The following is a 15,406-nucleotide window of genomic DNA, read 5'->3' as shown; positions in this document are numbered from 1 at the left end:
CGTCTCCCAGTTGGAGTGATAATGGGACTGCCCAGCAGATTAGCACAGAGCCTGTCTTGGGGGTTGTGGTCCCACAGTGACCCACCGTGTCGCATAAACATCAGCCCCCAGGTTAGAAGTATCCACTGCAAGCCCAGCATGGGTCACGCACTCCGCGACCCCGCACATACTCACCAGAGCAGATGGGTGGGGAACAGGCCCCTCCCAGAGTGTCCACACTGCGAATCACTCAGCCTGTTGTACTTCCCGAATGCCCTGACCCCCGCCCATATTGGTCAGTGACTCTAGTGACATTTAGAAAATTCTGGTGAAAGCCAGCTAGTCCTCTCTGCTCTTGAGGGGGCGTCCTCTCCACGTGCCCAGGAGAGAAAGATCAGTGTGTTTGCTAAAGTCTCACATGGAGACCCAGGCGGGTCGTGCTCAGTACCATCCTGTACACGCTTGGGGATGGACCCTCTGCTAAAGAAAACCTCCGTCCATTGTGGTCACGTATCATCCTATACATCTCATCTCTAAACATCCCACAGAAGTTTGATTTTTGTTCTTTTTGGTTTATTTTTTAGTTCCATTTGGTTTTTTCTAATGTTTGAAGACTAGTCTTTCCCTTTGGGAATCCAAGGGACCCCGTGGTCTGCAGGGCACGGCTGGTGGTGTTGGTCGGCACAGGCCCGCGTCCCCAGCACTCACAATTTAGAGGCTCACGCACACACACTCTTCCAGCAGCTCAGGCAGGTAGTGCCTCTTGCCCCGGCCCTGTGCACCCCCAGCCCCATCTAGAACCTCTCTGCCTGGGGTCCCTGACCTGCATTCACACCAGCACAAGAGAAGCAGGCATGGTTCTGAGGCTCAAGGCAGAGCATTGAGGAGAGGCACCCGGGGCCTCTGGGCCTGGTGTAAAAACCCCAGGTCAGTTAGAGCTGCAGGGAGGACGAAGGAAGGAGAGATCCATCGTCACCCAAGTGGCCCGTCACTGTCCTCCTGGCCTCTGGCATGCTCTTGATATCATCTTAGGCAGAAGTCACATGTTCCCCTAGGGGGGGCCCCGGCCTGGCCCCAGTCCCGCCCCTAGGGAAGGGACAGTGTCAGTGTTTCTGAAGGGACTCCTCAGAGATCTAGTCCCAAGCATAGGGAGGCCTGACAGAGCCCTGTCCCCTCAGCACAACCCCAGGCGAGGCGTGCCTCAGCCAAAGGCACTTTGAGGCCACTGCAGACCCATGGCTTATAATGGGATGCCTTTCAAGAGACAGTGTTAGGGCACATCCACTCGTACTGGACACCGTCCTCAGTGATGGCTGTGGCCCCCAGCCCCACCGGGAATCCCCAAGACAGCGGCCCTTCGAGCCCCCACAGGAGTAAGCACTTGCCGCCTCGCCGGGCTCTCCCAGCCGCTGCGCCCTGCTCAGTGCTGCCCGTGCCCCCCATGCCGCGGGGTTTCTCTGCTCCTTTCTGGAATATTTATATGGCAGGTTTGGATCATGTATGTTACTAATAAGAATGCTAACACTGTTGTGTAGATAATCAGCGAGGCCTTTATGAAGTTTACACCTTTGCATTATTAAAGGAAATAACAGTCCACGTGAACTTACCGGCGTGCTTTGATTTTATTTAATAGCTGTGTGTCCTACCAAGTGTCCCAAGTCCTTTCCCTCCTCCACCTCACATGTACCTGAATAACTCTGATTACCCCAAATTGTACCCCAAACTTGCAGCCTGCTGCATGGAGTTTTAGCAGAGGAGAGGCTTTCCTTTCCCAATGAGGGGCTATGCATTTGGCTCAGCTATCCTGAGAGCTCTTGTGGGTCATTGCCTCCTTGAACTTTCCCAGTCCCCAGCAGACAGGGGGATGAGGGGAAAGTGCCTTTGCAGAACCAGGAGCTGGTCACTTTGGGGTCAGGAATGCATTATGGGCCATCAGACATACAGTCTCTGTAGCCAGGGCTCCTGATGTCACTGCCCCCATTAAAACCCCATAGCAGAGGCTGCACAGAGTGATCTTGTGATCAACAGAATGCGAGAGAAGGTTCTCATTGGCAAATCCTATTCTGTTTGTAGTCACACTTAGTAGGACTCTTTCCAAACTTAAGACCAGCTGTCTGTTTCACAGCAGATACTGGGAGGGAGGAAGCAGACGTGTGAGGGGTTTGCAAGTGAACCTGAACTCCCGCTCAGTGGGAAGGGCACCTGGCTGCACTGAGGTCCCGCGACATAATGACTCAGACCCATCTGGTGTCTGTAAAATGTGAGACCTATCTTCCCATTTTGAGGCATTTAAGAGAGATGTATGTAGGTCCCTGTCATGGGGCAGCCAGTTCCCCGGTCAGTGCCAGCCTCTCCCATGCCAGGAACCACAGAAGATGGACAGCCTCACTTTCGCAGCATCACCATTCGGGTGGCTGTGACCCTGGAGGTTATGGAGGAACTGCTCCCAAGAAAGTCTGTGCGTGCAGATGTGGGGTGAGTCAGTCACAGGAGGCCAGCATAAGGTCATGCAAAGACAGATCCCTGGAAGGTTTTAATTTTTCCTTTTTTATACAATGTTACGTAAGGTGTAGGAGATAACCTATGTCCTCCTCGCTCTCCTGAGCTACACAGTTCTGTAACATCCCCCTAGAGGTAATGAATGCTGACTTTCATACCCTCTCATCTATTTCCCGGTGTTCCCCTTACGTACAGCTTCTTTTTGTAAAAGTTGCACACACCCTTTCTCTAGCTTAAGGAGCCTCTTACTTCCTCTGGAAGTCTGTACTCTCAGTGGTGAACTGGCTGGTCCTTTTTCCTTCAGGGACAGTCTCTGCTCCCTCTCTCCATACATTCAGTACATCAGTTACGTCAGTATGACCACCTCAGTGGTCAGGGCCACGAGGCGAGACTCCACAGCTCATCCGTGGGCCAGGAGTCATAGAAGCCACTATTATTCACTGTGACCCAGGCACAAGATGGCCTGGAGACAGCGCTCCTCAAACTCTGCTATGTATAAGGATCACCAGGGCCGCTCGGCCACATCCAGATTCCTGAGCATCACCCACAGAGATCCTGATTCACTAGAACTGGGGAGCCCCAGAGTCTAAAGCACCCTAGAAATTCTGCTGCAGGTGACAAACATTATGCTAAAAGGTGTGTTTATTTTTCACATAAAAATAAAATCCCGAGGACCAGTGAATAAAAATGGGACCCACTGAGTGTTCTAGTCTTCCAAGGGAAAAGTCGTCAGTGCAGAGGACCTGTACCGCGTGCAGGGTGCTAGACCGCGACATGGGACAGCAGGCTCCCGTGGTTGAAGAGGGTGTGGAGACACCTTCTGTCCCAGGCCCTGCCCAACACAGGAGCCTCTTCCAGAGCACTAGGCATCCCTGCCAAGGGTGTCCAGGCACAGGGTGCTTGCCTGCCGAGGCAGCTCACACTGTTAGCTCTCTCTCGAGGGAAGCTGAACTACCCCCGACCCCTACAGTTTCCATCCAGCAGTGATACCAAGTAAGACCACTTCCATTTCACGACACATCTGTAAACATCTGGAGATGGTGTTCTCATCTCCAGACTAAACACCCACTCGTCTTTTTGACAAATATTCTTTGAACATTTCCTATGAGTCGGGTTGTGCTAGATGCTGGGGAGAACTAAGAGTACCCTTTAGAACATTCTGGAGAAGACAGCCAGATAAAAAGCATGCAAGTGAACAGAAAGTGGCAGATAGAAGTAAGAAGAGAACAGATACTCTACTACTCTATCTACTCTGTGGTAGATACTGGGTAGAGTGAGAGATCAGGGGACGGAGGGAGAGGGCTCTCCAGCAAGGTGACATTTGAGCTGAGGCCTGTAGGACAGCAAAGAGCCAGCCAGGAGGTTACGGGGCTGGAGGGTTCCCAGAAAGGAGTCAGCAAGGACCTAAGGCAGGAATGGGCTGGGTGTATTCAGCAGGTAGGATGAAGGCCCTGGCCTGGAGCACAGGGATGGGTTGGGGGGAGGGGGTGCGGGGAGCAGTGCCATGAGTTACAACAGAGGTGTGGGAGAGTACACGACATGTGTAAGGCCTTTAGGCCAGGAGAAGGGAAGACCGCTGCCCTTCTTTCTGTCTCACGTCACCGGGGTCTTTGTATCCTCTGGCCCTTCCCCTGAGTGTGCCTGCAGAACCCAGGCAGCCCTCCAGCCAGGTCTAACGAGCCCAGAACACAAGGTGGACAGTGGCTGCCTCTCACATGCACAGAGCCCCCTTTCCGTGGACCATTTGTCCTCTTCAGAGATATGACTGGTCCCCTAAAACCACGCTTATGTGTAAACCTCGGAATGTCGAGTTTATGCCACTGAGTCCGAAAATACAAACATTCTCCCCTCCCCCAAATGCTTTAGGCTCCTTCCTCGGGAAGTAGGCACTCGACACCTATTGGGCACCGACATCAGGAGGCGGCAGTGGCTGGAAGCCACTGTCAGGGATAGAAAGCCCAAGGCTGGTAATTCCTCCCTGTTCGGGGAACCAGCTTTGGGATTCTGAACATCAGGAAGGCTTGTGTGCCTCTCTGCTTCTTTGGGTGGAATGTATGAGGAGCCGGAAGAGAAGAACGAATGCTCTCTTCTGCTTTTGTGAGCTGCTAGGGAAAAGACCTGCTCTAGCGGATCACGGGGGCCAGCCATCAGTTCCCTGCTGCCGAAGTCCAGAGACAGCGTGGCTGGAGCTGGGTCCTCTGAGCACAGAGGCCTTTGCCAGTATTGGGACCTTCCTGGGGGATAGGCTAAGGTTTTCAGTGCAGGTTGGATGGGACCAGCCAGCAAGCCTGAGGAGGAAACACTGGGAAGCAAGACCAAGGTCCCAGAGAAGCCAAAAATACTCAAGAATTTGAGAGTCTTCTCCAACTATAAGGCCCAAATGCACCCTGGGTGCGAGAAATGAAGCTATGAGCAGTCGTCTGTGGCCTGCTGGCCTGGTGGTCTGTACCCTGAATTAAACTTTGAAACAGAGGCCAGTGGGGTGGGACCACCGCCGAAGAGGCTCCGCGATACCTGACCAGGGACACCTGGGCAGACAGAAGAGTGCCCCCAGGAACACAGACTGCATGGAAGAAAAAGATTGGGGCCTGTCTGTAGCACATATCACCTTGGACTACACGTTCCTCCATTATCTGGTGTGCTGTGTGGCTAACAGGCCACTGAGCCTGGCCTGGGGCTCAGCAAAGGCACAGCGAGACCCAGACCGTGTTGGCCACAGTTCCCGCCTCTAGTCAGCAGACGTGGGGGATCCCAGTGGGTCCTGGCAGCACAGGAAGCTTCAGACAAGGTCTGGTGGTGGGGTGGAGCAGCCAGTTCTTGAACTCTATCCTTCCAGAAGAAGAAAAACGAAGCAGACATGCTCGTGTTTCAGTGTGATGTCATTGTCTCCACATTGGCTTATGGGCAGAGCTCGCTGCCCACAGCATGACTTCTTATCTCCCAGACACTGGGGTGGGGGGGGGGGGAACCAAACAGGGGGCCACCTCAGGCAGCTAACATTGACACAAGGGGGCCTGGGGAGCTGGGGTCCTTCTGTGATACCATCAACACCCCCGGGGCCCTGGGGAGTGCGACACAAGTTGAGTCATTCAAAGTGAGCCCAGCCAGAACGGGCATGCTGTGGGCTGCTCAAGTGGGAGAACGTGTCTGTCTGTAGTGGGCACAGAGGACCTTTGCCCTGAGTGTGAGTGTGCCTGTCCGTGTGGGTGTGCATCTCTGGGTGAGTCTGCTGGTTTTCCTGAAGTCTGATCCAAGTGTGCCTGAGCTCCCAGATGGTGAGTATTCCCAAACCTTTCACCCTGGGCAGACCTCCATGTCTCCAGAGTAAATGGTCTTCGTCTGTCTCCCTGGGTGCAGTGAAGAAGGATAAGCCATGAAGCCAATGTACACTGTCCAAGGTCAGGATCATCTAGAGCCATCCTTAAAGAGGAGGAGAGGAGGTGGGGTCGTGTACTGGGCATACTGTTGTGCCTCGTGCCAGCACAAGCCCAAAGGAAGCCTTGGGAACCCTGTGCCACCCCACTTGGGACCCTGTCCCTGAGTACTCCCAAGAGCCATGGTCTAGCCTGAACCCGGTGACCACCACCTGCCTGCCTGCTTCCCTGAGCTCAAGAGGAGATCAGCTAAGTATGGGGCTGGGGGAGGCTCGGAGACTGAGCGCAGGGGTGGAAATACAGCTCCTGGTGCCCACTCCTCCCGACTTGTGGGAGCCTCATGCCCCTACCCCCTGGTCTGTGAGGTAAGGCTGCCATCCCGCCCTCTTGAAGATACAGAGAGACTCTGTTGTCTCCACACCGGGGTGTAGAAAGGCCCCACGGAAGGTGCCACTCTTGACACAAATGCCACGACTTTGTCCTATAGGTGCTACCCCACCCCCAGGGGCTGTTGCTCTGCAGGGTCCAGCAGTCTGCACGTCAGTGTATTAACCACCAGCCATCTCTCTCTCTCTCTCTCTCCCCCTCCCTCCCTCCCACTCAAGCCAACGGCAGCCCTACATCAGGCCTGAGCACTGGGGCCATTGTGGGCATCCTCATCGTCATCTTTGTCCTGCTACTGGTGGTGGTGGACATCACCTGCTACTTCCTGAACAAGTGCGGGCTGCTCATGTGCATTGCCGTCAACCTGTGCGGAAAGGCTGGGCCCGGAGCCAAGGGCAAGGACATGGAGGAGGGCAAAGCCGCCTTCTCGTGAGTGCAGACCTAACTGCCACTGCTAGGGTCTAGGCTCTGCCCTGGGCCGGGGGGCTTAGCATCAGAACCATCTCAGTTTCCCCATTTGGAAACCCCAAAGGTGGAAAAAAAAGCACGGGAGAAATGTTTCCTAAAACACAGTCTTTGGGGATTCCTGTTTGAAAAGCTAACACTTGGGCCCAACCCCACATCTAACGTATTAGAATTTCAGAGAAGGTTGAAAATCCCTGCATAGGCCAAACTGAGGGGAATTTTCAGAGCTAAATAAACTTGGAGGGGACCTGCCGTAGCATTTGAGACACACACTTGCCTTGCTGCCGTTCGTTCATGTCTTCATTCATTCAGTCATTCATATATCACTCAACAGATATTTACTGAGCAGCTAAAACAGGGCCAGGCTCTGTTCCCAGACACTAGGTTACACCTGTGAACAGAACAGGTAAAACTTCCTGTCCCTTTGGAGCTGACCATCCAGATGCTGTCCCCTCCAGCATCTCTGGAAAAACGGGTCCTGAGCCAATGAGCAAGAGGCTCCACAGACTCACCGGGTGGACCTGAGCTGGAGTGAGGTGAGAAGAGGCAGAGCAGGGAGTAAGCTGTGAGTGTCACCACAGGGTAGGCACTGTATGGAAATACAGATTATCTGAGCACTTCTCTGTGCCAGGCACTGTGCTAAGCACTTGACATCCATTGTCTCAGTTCATGTTTCCAACAGCCAGGCAAGGTCGAGACTGTTGCCTGCCCCATTTTACAGATGAGGGGACAGAAGCCAAAGCGAGCGAATCCAATGTTCACGGTCACACAGCTGGCACGAGTGGGAGCTGAGGCTCGGGCCCTTGGGCTTGAGATGCCCACACCCCCACATCAACTTTGGCCCAAACCCAGGAGCCCTGAGCTGTAGCCGGCTTCCCCGGGAGCCCCCTTCCTGCCCCAGCAGGCCAGGATCGAACCAGCAAAACTCTCTCCACAGGAAAGATGAGTCCAAGGAACCCATCGTGGAAGTGCGGACCGAGGAGGAGCGGACCCCAAACCACGATGGAGGGAAACACACGGAGCCCAACGAGACCACCCCGCTGACGGAGCCCGAGTACGTGGGTGGGGAGGGGCGGCACTTCGGCCGCAGAGCCCCACACTCACCTCATCGCCTCACCCATGCCTCGCCTCCCATGCCTCCCACCCACCACTCCCAGCCCAACAATGCAGCCCAGATTCTGGAGCCCTTGGCCAGAAATGCCTGAGCCCACTCTCTCCCTAGAGAGAAGGCATTCCTGGTTCTGTGAAGAGCCTGCAGATGCTCTGAGAGGGTTCCAGGGGTGAGCGGGATCTCTAGACCCTATGCCCGAGTCACACGCACATTCTGGAAGTGGCCGAAGGGGACACAACCGCACTGAGAGAGGCTCTGAGCTTTGAAAGGCTCAGCAGATTCTGTGTAGGATTTTCAAGAGCTCTAGGGTTTTCTGCGTTCTTCCTGGAAGGATGAGAGGAGGTGGGGGCGCGTAGAGCTCCCTGACCCTTCTGTTCTCAGAAGCCTGGGGGACCCTCAGTCAGAAACCACGTCTGGCCGAGGCGGTCATGAAGGCTGGCTGTCGTGAGTGCTGGGGCTTTGAAGGGAGTGGAGTTTAGCGAGGATTTAATTTAAATCTCTGGCTGGACAACCCGCGACTGCTAGGGGCCTTGGGAGCACTCTTTGTCTGCCATATTCCCAACCTTCCCCATCAGTTCCCATGGAGCCCCTAGGACAGCAGGGCCCATTCCTCGGGGTCCTTGACGCCAGCAGTGGCGGACGGCGAACTGAGGCTCGCCTCTCCTGGAGTTGGGGTGCAGGCAGGGGTCAGACAGGGCTGCAGGGAGAGGCAGCGCAGCGTAGAGAGCTGGAGGGGCGTCAGCAGGGAGGAAGGGCCAGCAGGTCTGTGTCTCCTGTCTCCTCTTCTGCCCGCCTGGGCGTGTGCTTCCTCTTGCTGTCCTCGTTTCTCTGTGGGCCTGTGTCCGTGCCTGTGCGTCACTGCATGCCCTGCCCACGACCCCCTCCTTGGCTGCGTCCCCCCTTCCCCACGCCCGCTTCTCTGTCTCGTCCCAGCTTCATTGTCTATTCTCTTCTACTTCCTGTCCTCCCCACAGGCTGCCGGCCGACACCACAGCCACTGTCGAGGACATGCTGCCTTCTGTCACCACCGTCACCGCTAACTCTGACACTATCACCGAAACCTTTGCCACTGCTCAGAACAGCCCCACCAGTGAGACCACCACCCTGACCTCCAGTATTGCCCCCCCCGGCCACGGCCACGCCTGACTCAAACTCTGTGCCCACTGGCCAGGCCACCCCTTCCAAGGGGCCCGGCGCCACCGCCTCCTCCCCTCCCCCAGCTTCGGCCCCCAAGGTTGCCCCCCTCGTTGACCTGAGCGACACCCCGGCCTCAGCCCCTGCTGCCGGCAGTTTGTCTTCTAGTGTCCTGGCTCACCAGGGGGCTGTGCTCAGCCCCAGCGCCCCTGCCAGCGCGGGGGAGGCCTCCAAGGCCCCTCCCGCGAGCAAGCCGAGCCCCACCGCGGCCGGGGCAACCAGTCCCCTAGCGGCAGCGGCCGCCCCTGCCACGGCAGCCCCGCAGGCCAAGCAGGAGGCTCCCAGCACCAAAGGCCCGGACCCCGAGCCCACCCAGCCCGGCACCGTGAAGAGCCCGACCGAGGCAGCAGCCACGGGCCTCACTAGCCCGAAGAGCGAGGCTGCCTCCGTCAGCGCCACAAACCCTGCCCAGGGCGAGGACTTTAAAATGGACGAAGGGAACTTCAAGACCCCAGATATTGACCTTGCAAAGGATGTTTTTGCAGCCCTGGGCTCTCCTGCTCCCACCGCTGGGGCCAGTGGACAAGCCCCTGAGCTTGCCCCTTCCACTGCAGACAGCTCTGTTTCGCCTGCACCAGCAAAGACCGAGTACGGCCTCTCTTTGTCTGCTGTCGTCGGGTTATGTCCCGTGGTGGTGTGCGTCTGTCTGTGCTGTGCTGTGTCCTCTTTGTTAGATGTGTCTTCAGCCTGTTCCAGGGCTTCTCTGAGGCGACTGTCAACCAGGGGGCTGGGATGAGGAGGGGACAGAAGGGGGGCAGGCAGCCGCCTGCTCACTAATTAGGCCATGTTAATTACGTCTTCTCCTTATCATCCTAGCAGCCACTTCTGTTCTCCCTGGTGGGGGGGGGGGGGGGGGGGGGGGGGCCTCGCAGTCGGGCCCCTGATGAGCGTAGCTTGGGAAGCAAGCTAAGGAGGCCAAGGTGCCCTTATTGGCCACCCTGGGGCCCACAGACAGTGTGTTATCCAGGGTCCAGGCTGAGTCCCCACCAGAACAGCACTGTTATGCAGGAAGAAAAGAGGCAGACCCCAAGGCCCATGTGGGGAGAGGATGTGGTCCAGAGGGCCCTGTCCCACTCCGGCCCCAGATACCCCACCCCCTCACCCCCTACCCCCACCACCACCACCTACTCTTGCTTCTTCTGACCTGGAATGTCTGGGAACAGTGAGAGCTCACAAGCACAGAATGACTGTTGGGTCTCCAAGTTCAAGGGCAAGTCCTTAAACTTAGCAGCTTTCTTTTTTTTTTTTTTTATTTTTTTTTTTTCAACGTTTTTTATTTATTTTTGGGACAGAGAGAGACAGAGCACGAACGGGGGAGGGGCAGAGAGAGAGGGAGACACAGAATCGGAAACAGGCTCCAGGCTCCAAGCCATCGGCCCAGAGCCTGACGCGGGGCTCGAACTCACGGACCGCGAGATCGTGACCTGGCTGAAGTCGGACGCTTAACCGACTGCGCCACCCAGGCGCCCCTTAGCAGCTTTCTTAAATATGATGCCAAAATGCAGTTGGAACTGGGGTCTAAGCCTGCTTGCCCCAGTGCATCCTTAGATCAGACTTTCACTCCTGAGACTGAATAAGGCAGAGCGAGACCTAGGTTTTTACAGAGGCTCCTGTGGCTGCCCCCACATGAGCAGTATGCTGCCACCAAGAGCTGAAATAGGACTGTCCCCAGGAGCCCTGAACCCCAGGAAGTAGGACTCCTCTATCCCGCCCACTCAGCACCCACTAACCCCCCTACTCCCCTTGTCCCCATGTGTAGCGTGACATCCCAGTCTAGCCTTTCATGCCACAAAAAGCTGCCTCGGTCACAAAATTTTCTCACCCTGGCCAGGCACTGAGGGTTAGGCACTGAGGGTTAGGCACTGAGGCATCACCAGGAAACACAGAGCACAGGGTGTGGTGGGAGCAAAGACAGGCAAGAGCAAGGCAGTTTGCAGAGGGGCCCCTGGAGTCAGTACTGGGGAACCAGCCCAGCATGCCCCACTTATACCAGTCTGACTAATTATACCAATTATACCGATCAGGGTGAGGAAAAGGCCACATCTGCTGCCCCCTTCCACCACCCCAGGTAAGGACCCTGGGCCCCTGGCATTGGATTAGGGCTGGAACAGAAAAGGTCTCATTCCTCAGATTCAGTGGCTCTCAACTTTGGCTTCGTTTTAGAGTCACTTGGGTGCTTTTAAAAGTCATCATGCCCAGACCAATTAAATCAGGATTTCTGGGGGTAGAGCCCAGGCACCAGTGATTTTTAGAGCTCCCAGGTGATTCCAGCGTGCAGCCAAGGATGGAGACCATTGCTCTAAGCGGGAGCCCCTCCCAAGGGACTGGCTGAAGGGTGAGTTACTGTAGATTGTGTTCTCACTGCTGTTTTCCCAATTCTCTGCAGGAAGGGCCCCGCAGAAGCAAAGTCGGAGAGCCAGGAGACAGAAACGAAACCAGCGCCAGCCGAAGTCAAGACGGTCCCCAATGACGCCACACAGACAAAGGAGAACGAGAGCAAAGCATGATGGGTGACAAGAAATGAGCAGATCAAAGTAAAAAGTGACACCATAGTTTCACCAGAGCATTTCCAATATCACACACAGACACACACACGCACACACACACACACACACACACCTCATTCCTCTAGTGTCTTTTGCCTTTAAAAAAAAAAAAGTAAACAGCTAAACCGGGGATCTCCTTTTTGTAGGTTTATAGAAAGGGTTCCTTTGCTGCGCACTCACTTGTAAGAAAATGAGACAAAAAGGTTAAACCCACAGCCAAACTAGGACACTCCGTTCCCTGAAACCATTTAAAAACCAAACAAAAGGACCCCAAATTAAGAATCTAGGAAGCTCAGAAAGAAAAAAAAAAAATCTAGGTTCAGGAAGACCGCACTTGGTGTTGCCCAATTGGCACAGACCAGTTTCAGAGAAGTGCTTCCAGGCACTAAGACTAACGAATGAACAAAGTCCAAGTTTATTTTTATACTTTGAGTCGAGTTTGAACTCTGTAAAACCCCATAAATAAGTTATAATTTCTGTTCACTTTGTATTTGTTCAGTATGCAAAGTGTGTCACCCTTTCTAGCTGAATTCAATCCCCACGTAGACTCTCGTTTTGTAGGAAGAAGGCCAAATTGCAGCTTCTGGGGGCAGATCTCAGTTTGCAATATTCGAATTTCTTTCTCCTTCTTTTCTCTCTCTCTCTCTTTTTTTTTTCTTTCTGCCATCTTTGTTTTCCAGTGTTTACAAGTTGACAACTGTTTGACTTTGGTTGTGTTTAAATGTCCATGTAAAATAGCTGCCTTTTTTTTTTTTTTTTTTTTTTAAGTTACAAATACTGCCTAGAGGCGGGTAGAGTCATCACAGGCTTGTTTTCGCACAGGACAACTTTACAAACTATGATTGTTTACAGTGGCTCTCCTCCCCCACCCCCCCCCCCCCCCCATTCTGATTTGAAATTTTTGCCTGTGTGCAACTCAGGTGAAAATCCATCTTGTTCTGGAGTGGTTTTGCTTTTTTTTTTGCCTAAGGAGTTGGCCCCTTCAATTTTTTTTTTTTTTCCTTGGGGGTTAGACCACTTTCTGATTAGCCACCACCTGCCTGTATCTGTGAAAAAGAGTCTGCCCCCCCTAGGCATCTGCATCCCCTTCCTTTTGAAGGACTCCTTAGGCTTTGTTGAATGAAGCAGAGAAGATTGTATAGTTGGGGCTGGTCTTGGTGAACACACATTTTTTACCCCAAACATCCCCTTTTTGTAGAAAGCCAAATAAAATATATACATACAATTTCCTTTTGAGCCCAGAATCTAGATTTGAGCGGAAGAGCATGTGTGCTTCAGGGAATTAGTGTCTTTTTTTGGAAATCTGTTGAAGTAAAGTAACATCGGCCTTCTGTTCACTTAGGCAGCATTTATAGAAACAAAAGAAAAAAAAAAGCCAACTGCTGTCTGGAGTCATAACACAACTTTCCTGGATCGGAAACCAAGTGGGGAAAAAAAAAAAAAGAAACTTTAAGGGGGATGGGAGGGGGGAGAAGGGAAAAGCCAGCCCTTTGTATAGAAATTTTGCTTTTTTTTTTTTCCTCATTCTACTTTAGAACTGCAAGCTTGTGCACTGTGGATGCGTGACTATTTTAGTGTGAAACGTGTTTTTGTCATAGTATTGAAATAAAACTTCAACATAGTTTGGTTGTGGAAGGTATAGCAGATAGTTCAGAAAAAAATATTCAGGAAACAAGAATAACTCTTAAAAGGAATTGAAGCCTTTAAACAAAGAAAATGAAGTAAGCGTGATTTTGATGATGAAGAGGGCGCTAATACGCGGAAATCGGCGCCCCGGCATGCGCTCCTGTCCCACGGTACAAAACCGCAAGAGGTTAGGGTGGCGAGACCTCTCCTGAGTCTGTTCTCCGGGCCACACTCCCCAGTGTCCTGACACTTCTGCGGTCTGATCAGTGACGATATGCGAAGATTATAATTTCAAACTGTGAAAAAATAATGGTCTTGTCATTTGCTAAATGTGGGGTTATTTTGCATTTTCTCAGCTCCTGGGGATGGAAACGGAGGACCCCATGCACCCAGCCCCGGCCCCTTTGATTGTAGGGCTTGCACAAGTCTGTGGTTCAAATGCACAGGCCCTCAGGCATGAGTAACGTGCAGACAGTTCTCTGAGCACATAGCAGAATGGGGGCTCCTGGGTGCCCAAGACGGGGAGGGCCCAGCAAGGAGCAGCAGGCTAGGAATCCCACCGCCGGGCTGTCCATGGAATCAGTGGCTCATCTTCTGATGTTCCTGGCGTTGACCACCTAGGCCAAGCCCGTGCTATACCTCACCGAGACTGTGCATTTCACGCCAAGTGGTTGTGATCAGGCACACTGACTTTGGTTCTGATGGTTAGGAAGAGAAAGAGGTATAGTCGACCCTCAAGTAACCTGGCCCGGGGGCAGCTGACACCCCTCACCCACCCAGAACCCTGGCTCCGCCGTCAGCTGGCACCCAAGACTGCCCACCTTTTGGTCTGCCTCTCTTTCATTATACATAGATTTCTCTCTGCATGCATGAGCTTTCCTTTTTCTTTAAAAAAAAAAATTCTAAAAATTTTTAAAAAAGCAAAAACAAACAAACAAACAAACAAAAAAAACCCAGAGCAATGCTTTCTCTAAAATCAAAGAGGGAGTCACTTTATTTTCAAGATGTTCTATCTTTTATGTTAAGAGATAAAAGCTTATAGTTTTCCTTTTTTAATTTTTTGAAGGCGGGATCAACTCTACCAGTTTCCAATGTCTATGTGTCTATATGTGTATGTGCCATACATATGTATTCACATAAATAGCGGCATGGCCAAGTTCTTCTGGAGGGGTTTCCACGTGCCACGCACAGGGTCTCTGAATCCTGGAGGGCCGTAGTGTACATAGTGCAGCTTCTGAAGTGGGACTGTATTTTCACACTTTTCTATGGAGCCCTTCCAAGTCCCAGGTTTTCACTCGAGGCTGTCTGTCTGGATGGTGGTTTTCAGACCTCCATTAACATCCCTACCCAGCATTCCCTACTTCGGGGGCCTTCTCTCTTGTTATAAACTTTTTACCAAGTGAAAACATCAATACCACCTTTGTTTCCATTCTCACTGGTGTAAATACTGAGTACTAACTGAGAATTTTGACTTTGCATTCTGTCAGAATACTTGTGTTCAATAAAAATTGAAAGAAAAAAAAAAGCTGTTCGTGGTCAAACTGGGATTTATTTCGATTCAGTGAGAGTCTATCAGGTGAATCATATGGGGAAATGCCAGGGGTATTTCTTTTGACCTTGTGAACAAGGTCAGTCAGCTCAGTGTCTTGAGTTCACATTCAGTTGAGTTCAAGGTCAGTTAAACTCAGTGGCTTGAGTTCACGTTGCCCGGATGATGGTTTACAATGTTTTCTCTCAGTTTGATAGAGGAATCCCAGTTATGAGAATGGCCAGCCATCAGATTCGGACAGATTTCATTCAAATCCTGGTTCTGCCACTTCCTTGTTGACCTTGGAATAATTCCTTAATCTCCTCAAGACTCAGTTTCTTCTTTTGACAAACAGGAGATACTAAGCTAACTGAGCTGAGGTCCTGGCTAATGAGTGAAGCCGTGTATATGAAAACAGAGTGTAGGACTGTCTTGGCACATAGTAGGTACTCAACAAATGGGGATAGTGCTGATGGCATCCCAGATGTGGGATAGCATCAAACCCAACTGGAATAACCATCTATACCTGAGCTCCAAGGTTTCAACATGGAGGTCGGCGCCTGAGGCTTATTCCAGAATACACGATGCTTCGCCTTCTTAGTTCACCATACTTCTCAGCACTTAGAGCCTCGCTTTGCCATACCTCTCAGCCCTTGGAATTTATTAAAGTCTCTGAGCTAGACAGAGTAAAGCAAACTTC

The 15,406-nt window shown here is 52.6% G+C and overlaps 1 protein-coding gene across 1 annotated transcript in view; it reads left to right on the top strand.

Annotated features, from left to right (window-relative positions):
• The window catches only part of NCAM1 (neural cell adhesion molecule 1), a 312,221-nt gene extending 297,524 nt beyond the window's left edge, over positions 1-14,697 (top strand). Inside the window, 5 exon segments of the mRNA XM_049613106.1 lie at positions 6,458-6,665; positions 7,639-7,755; positions 8,787-8,934; positions 8,936-9,594; positions 11,393-14,697. Coding sequence (XP_049469063.1) covers positions 6,458-6,665; positions 7,639-7,755; positions 8,787-8,934; positions 8,936-9,594; positions 11,393-11,513 — 1,253 coding nt within the window. The 3' untranslated portion in view covers positions 11,514-14,697.
• Positions 14,698-15,406: the final 709 nt, after the last annotated feature.

The sequence above is a fragment of the Panthera uncia genome, chromosome D1 (genome assembly GCF_023721935.1).
Source record: "Panthera uncia isolate 11264 chromosome D1, Puncia_PCG_1.0, whole genome shotgun sequence".
In the NCBI taxonomy this organism is placed as follows: domain Eukaryota; kingdom Metazoa; phylum Chordata; class Mammalia; order Carnivora; family Felidae; genus Panthera; species Panthera uncia.
This window is presented reverse-complemented; position numbering and strand designations above follow the sequence as displayed.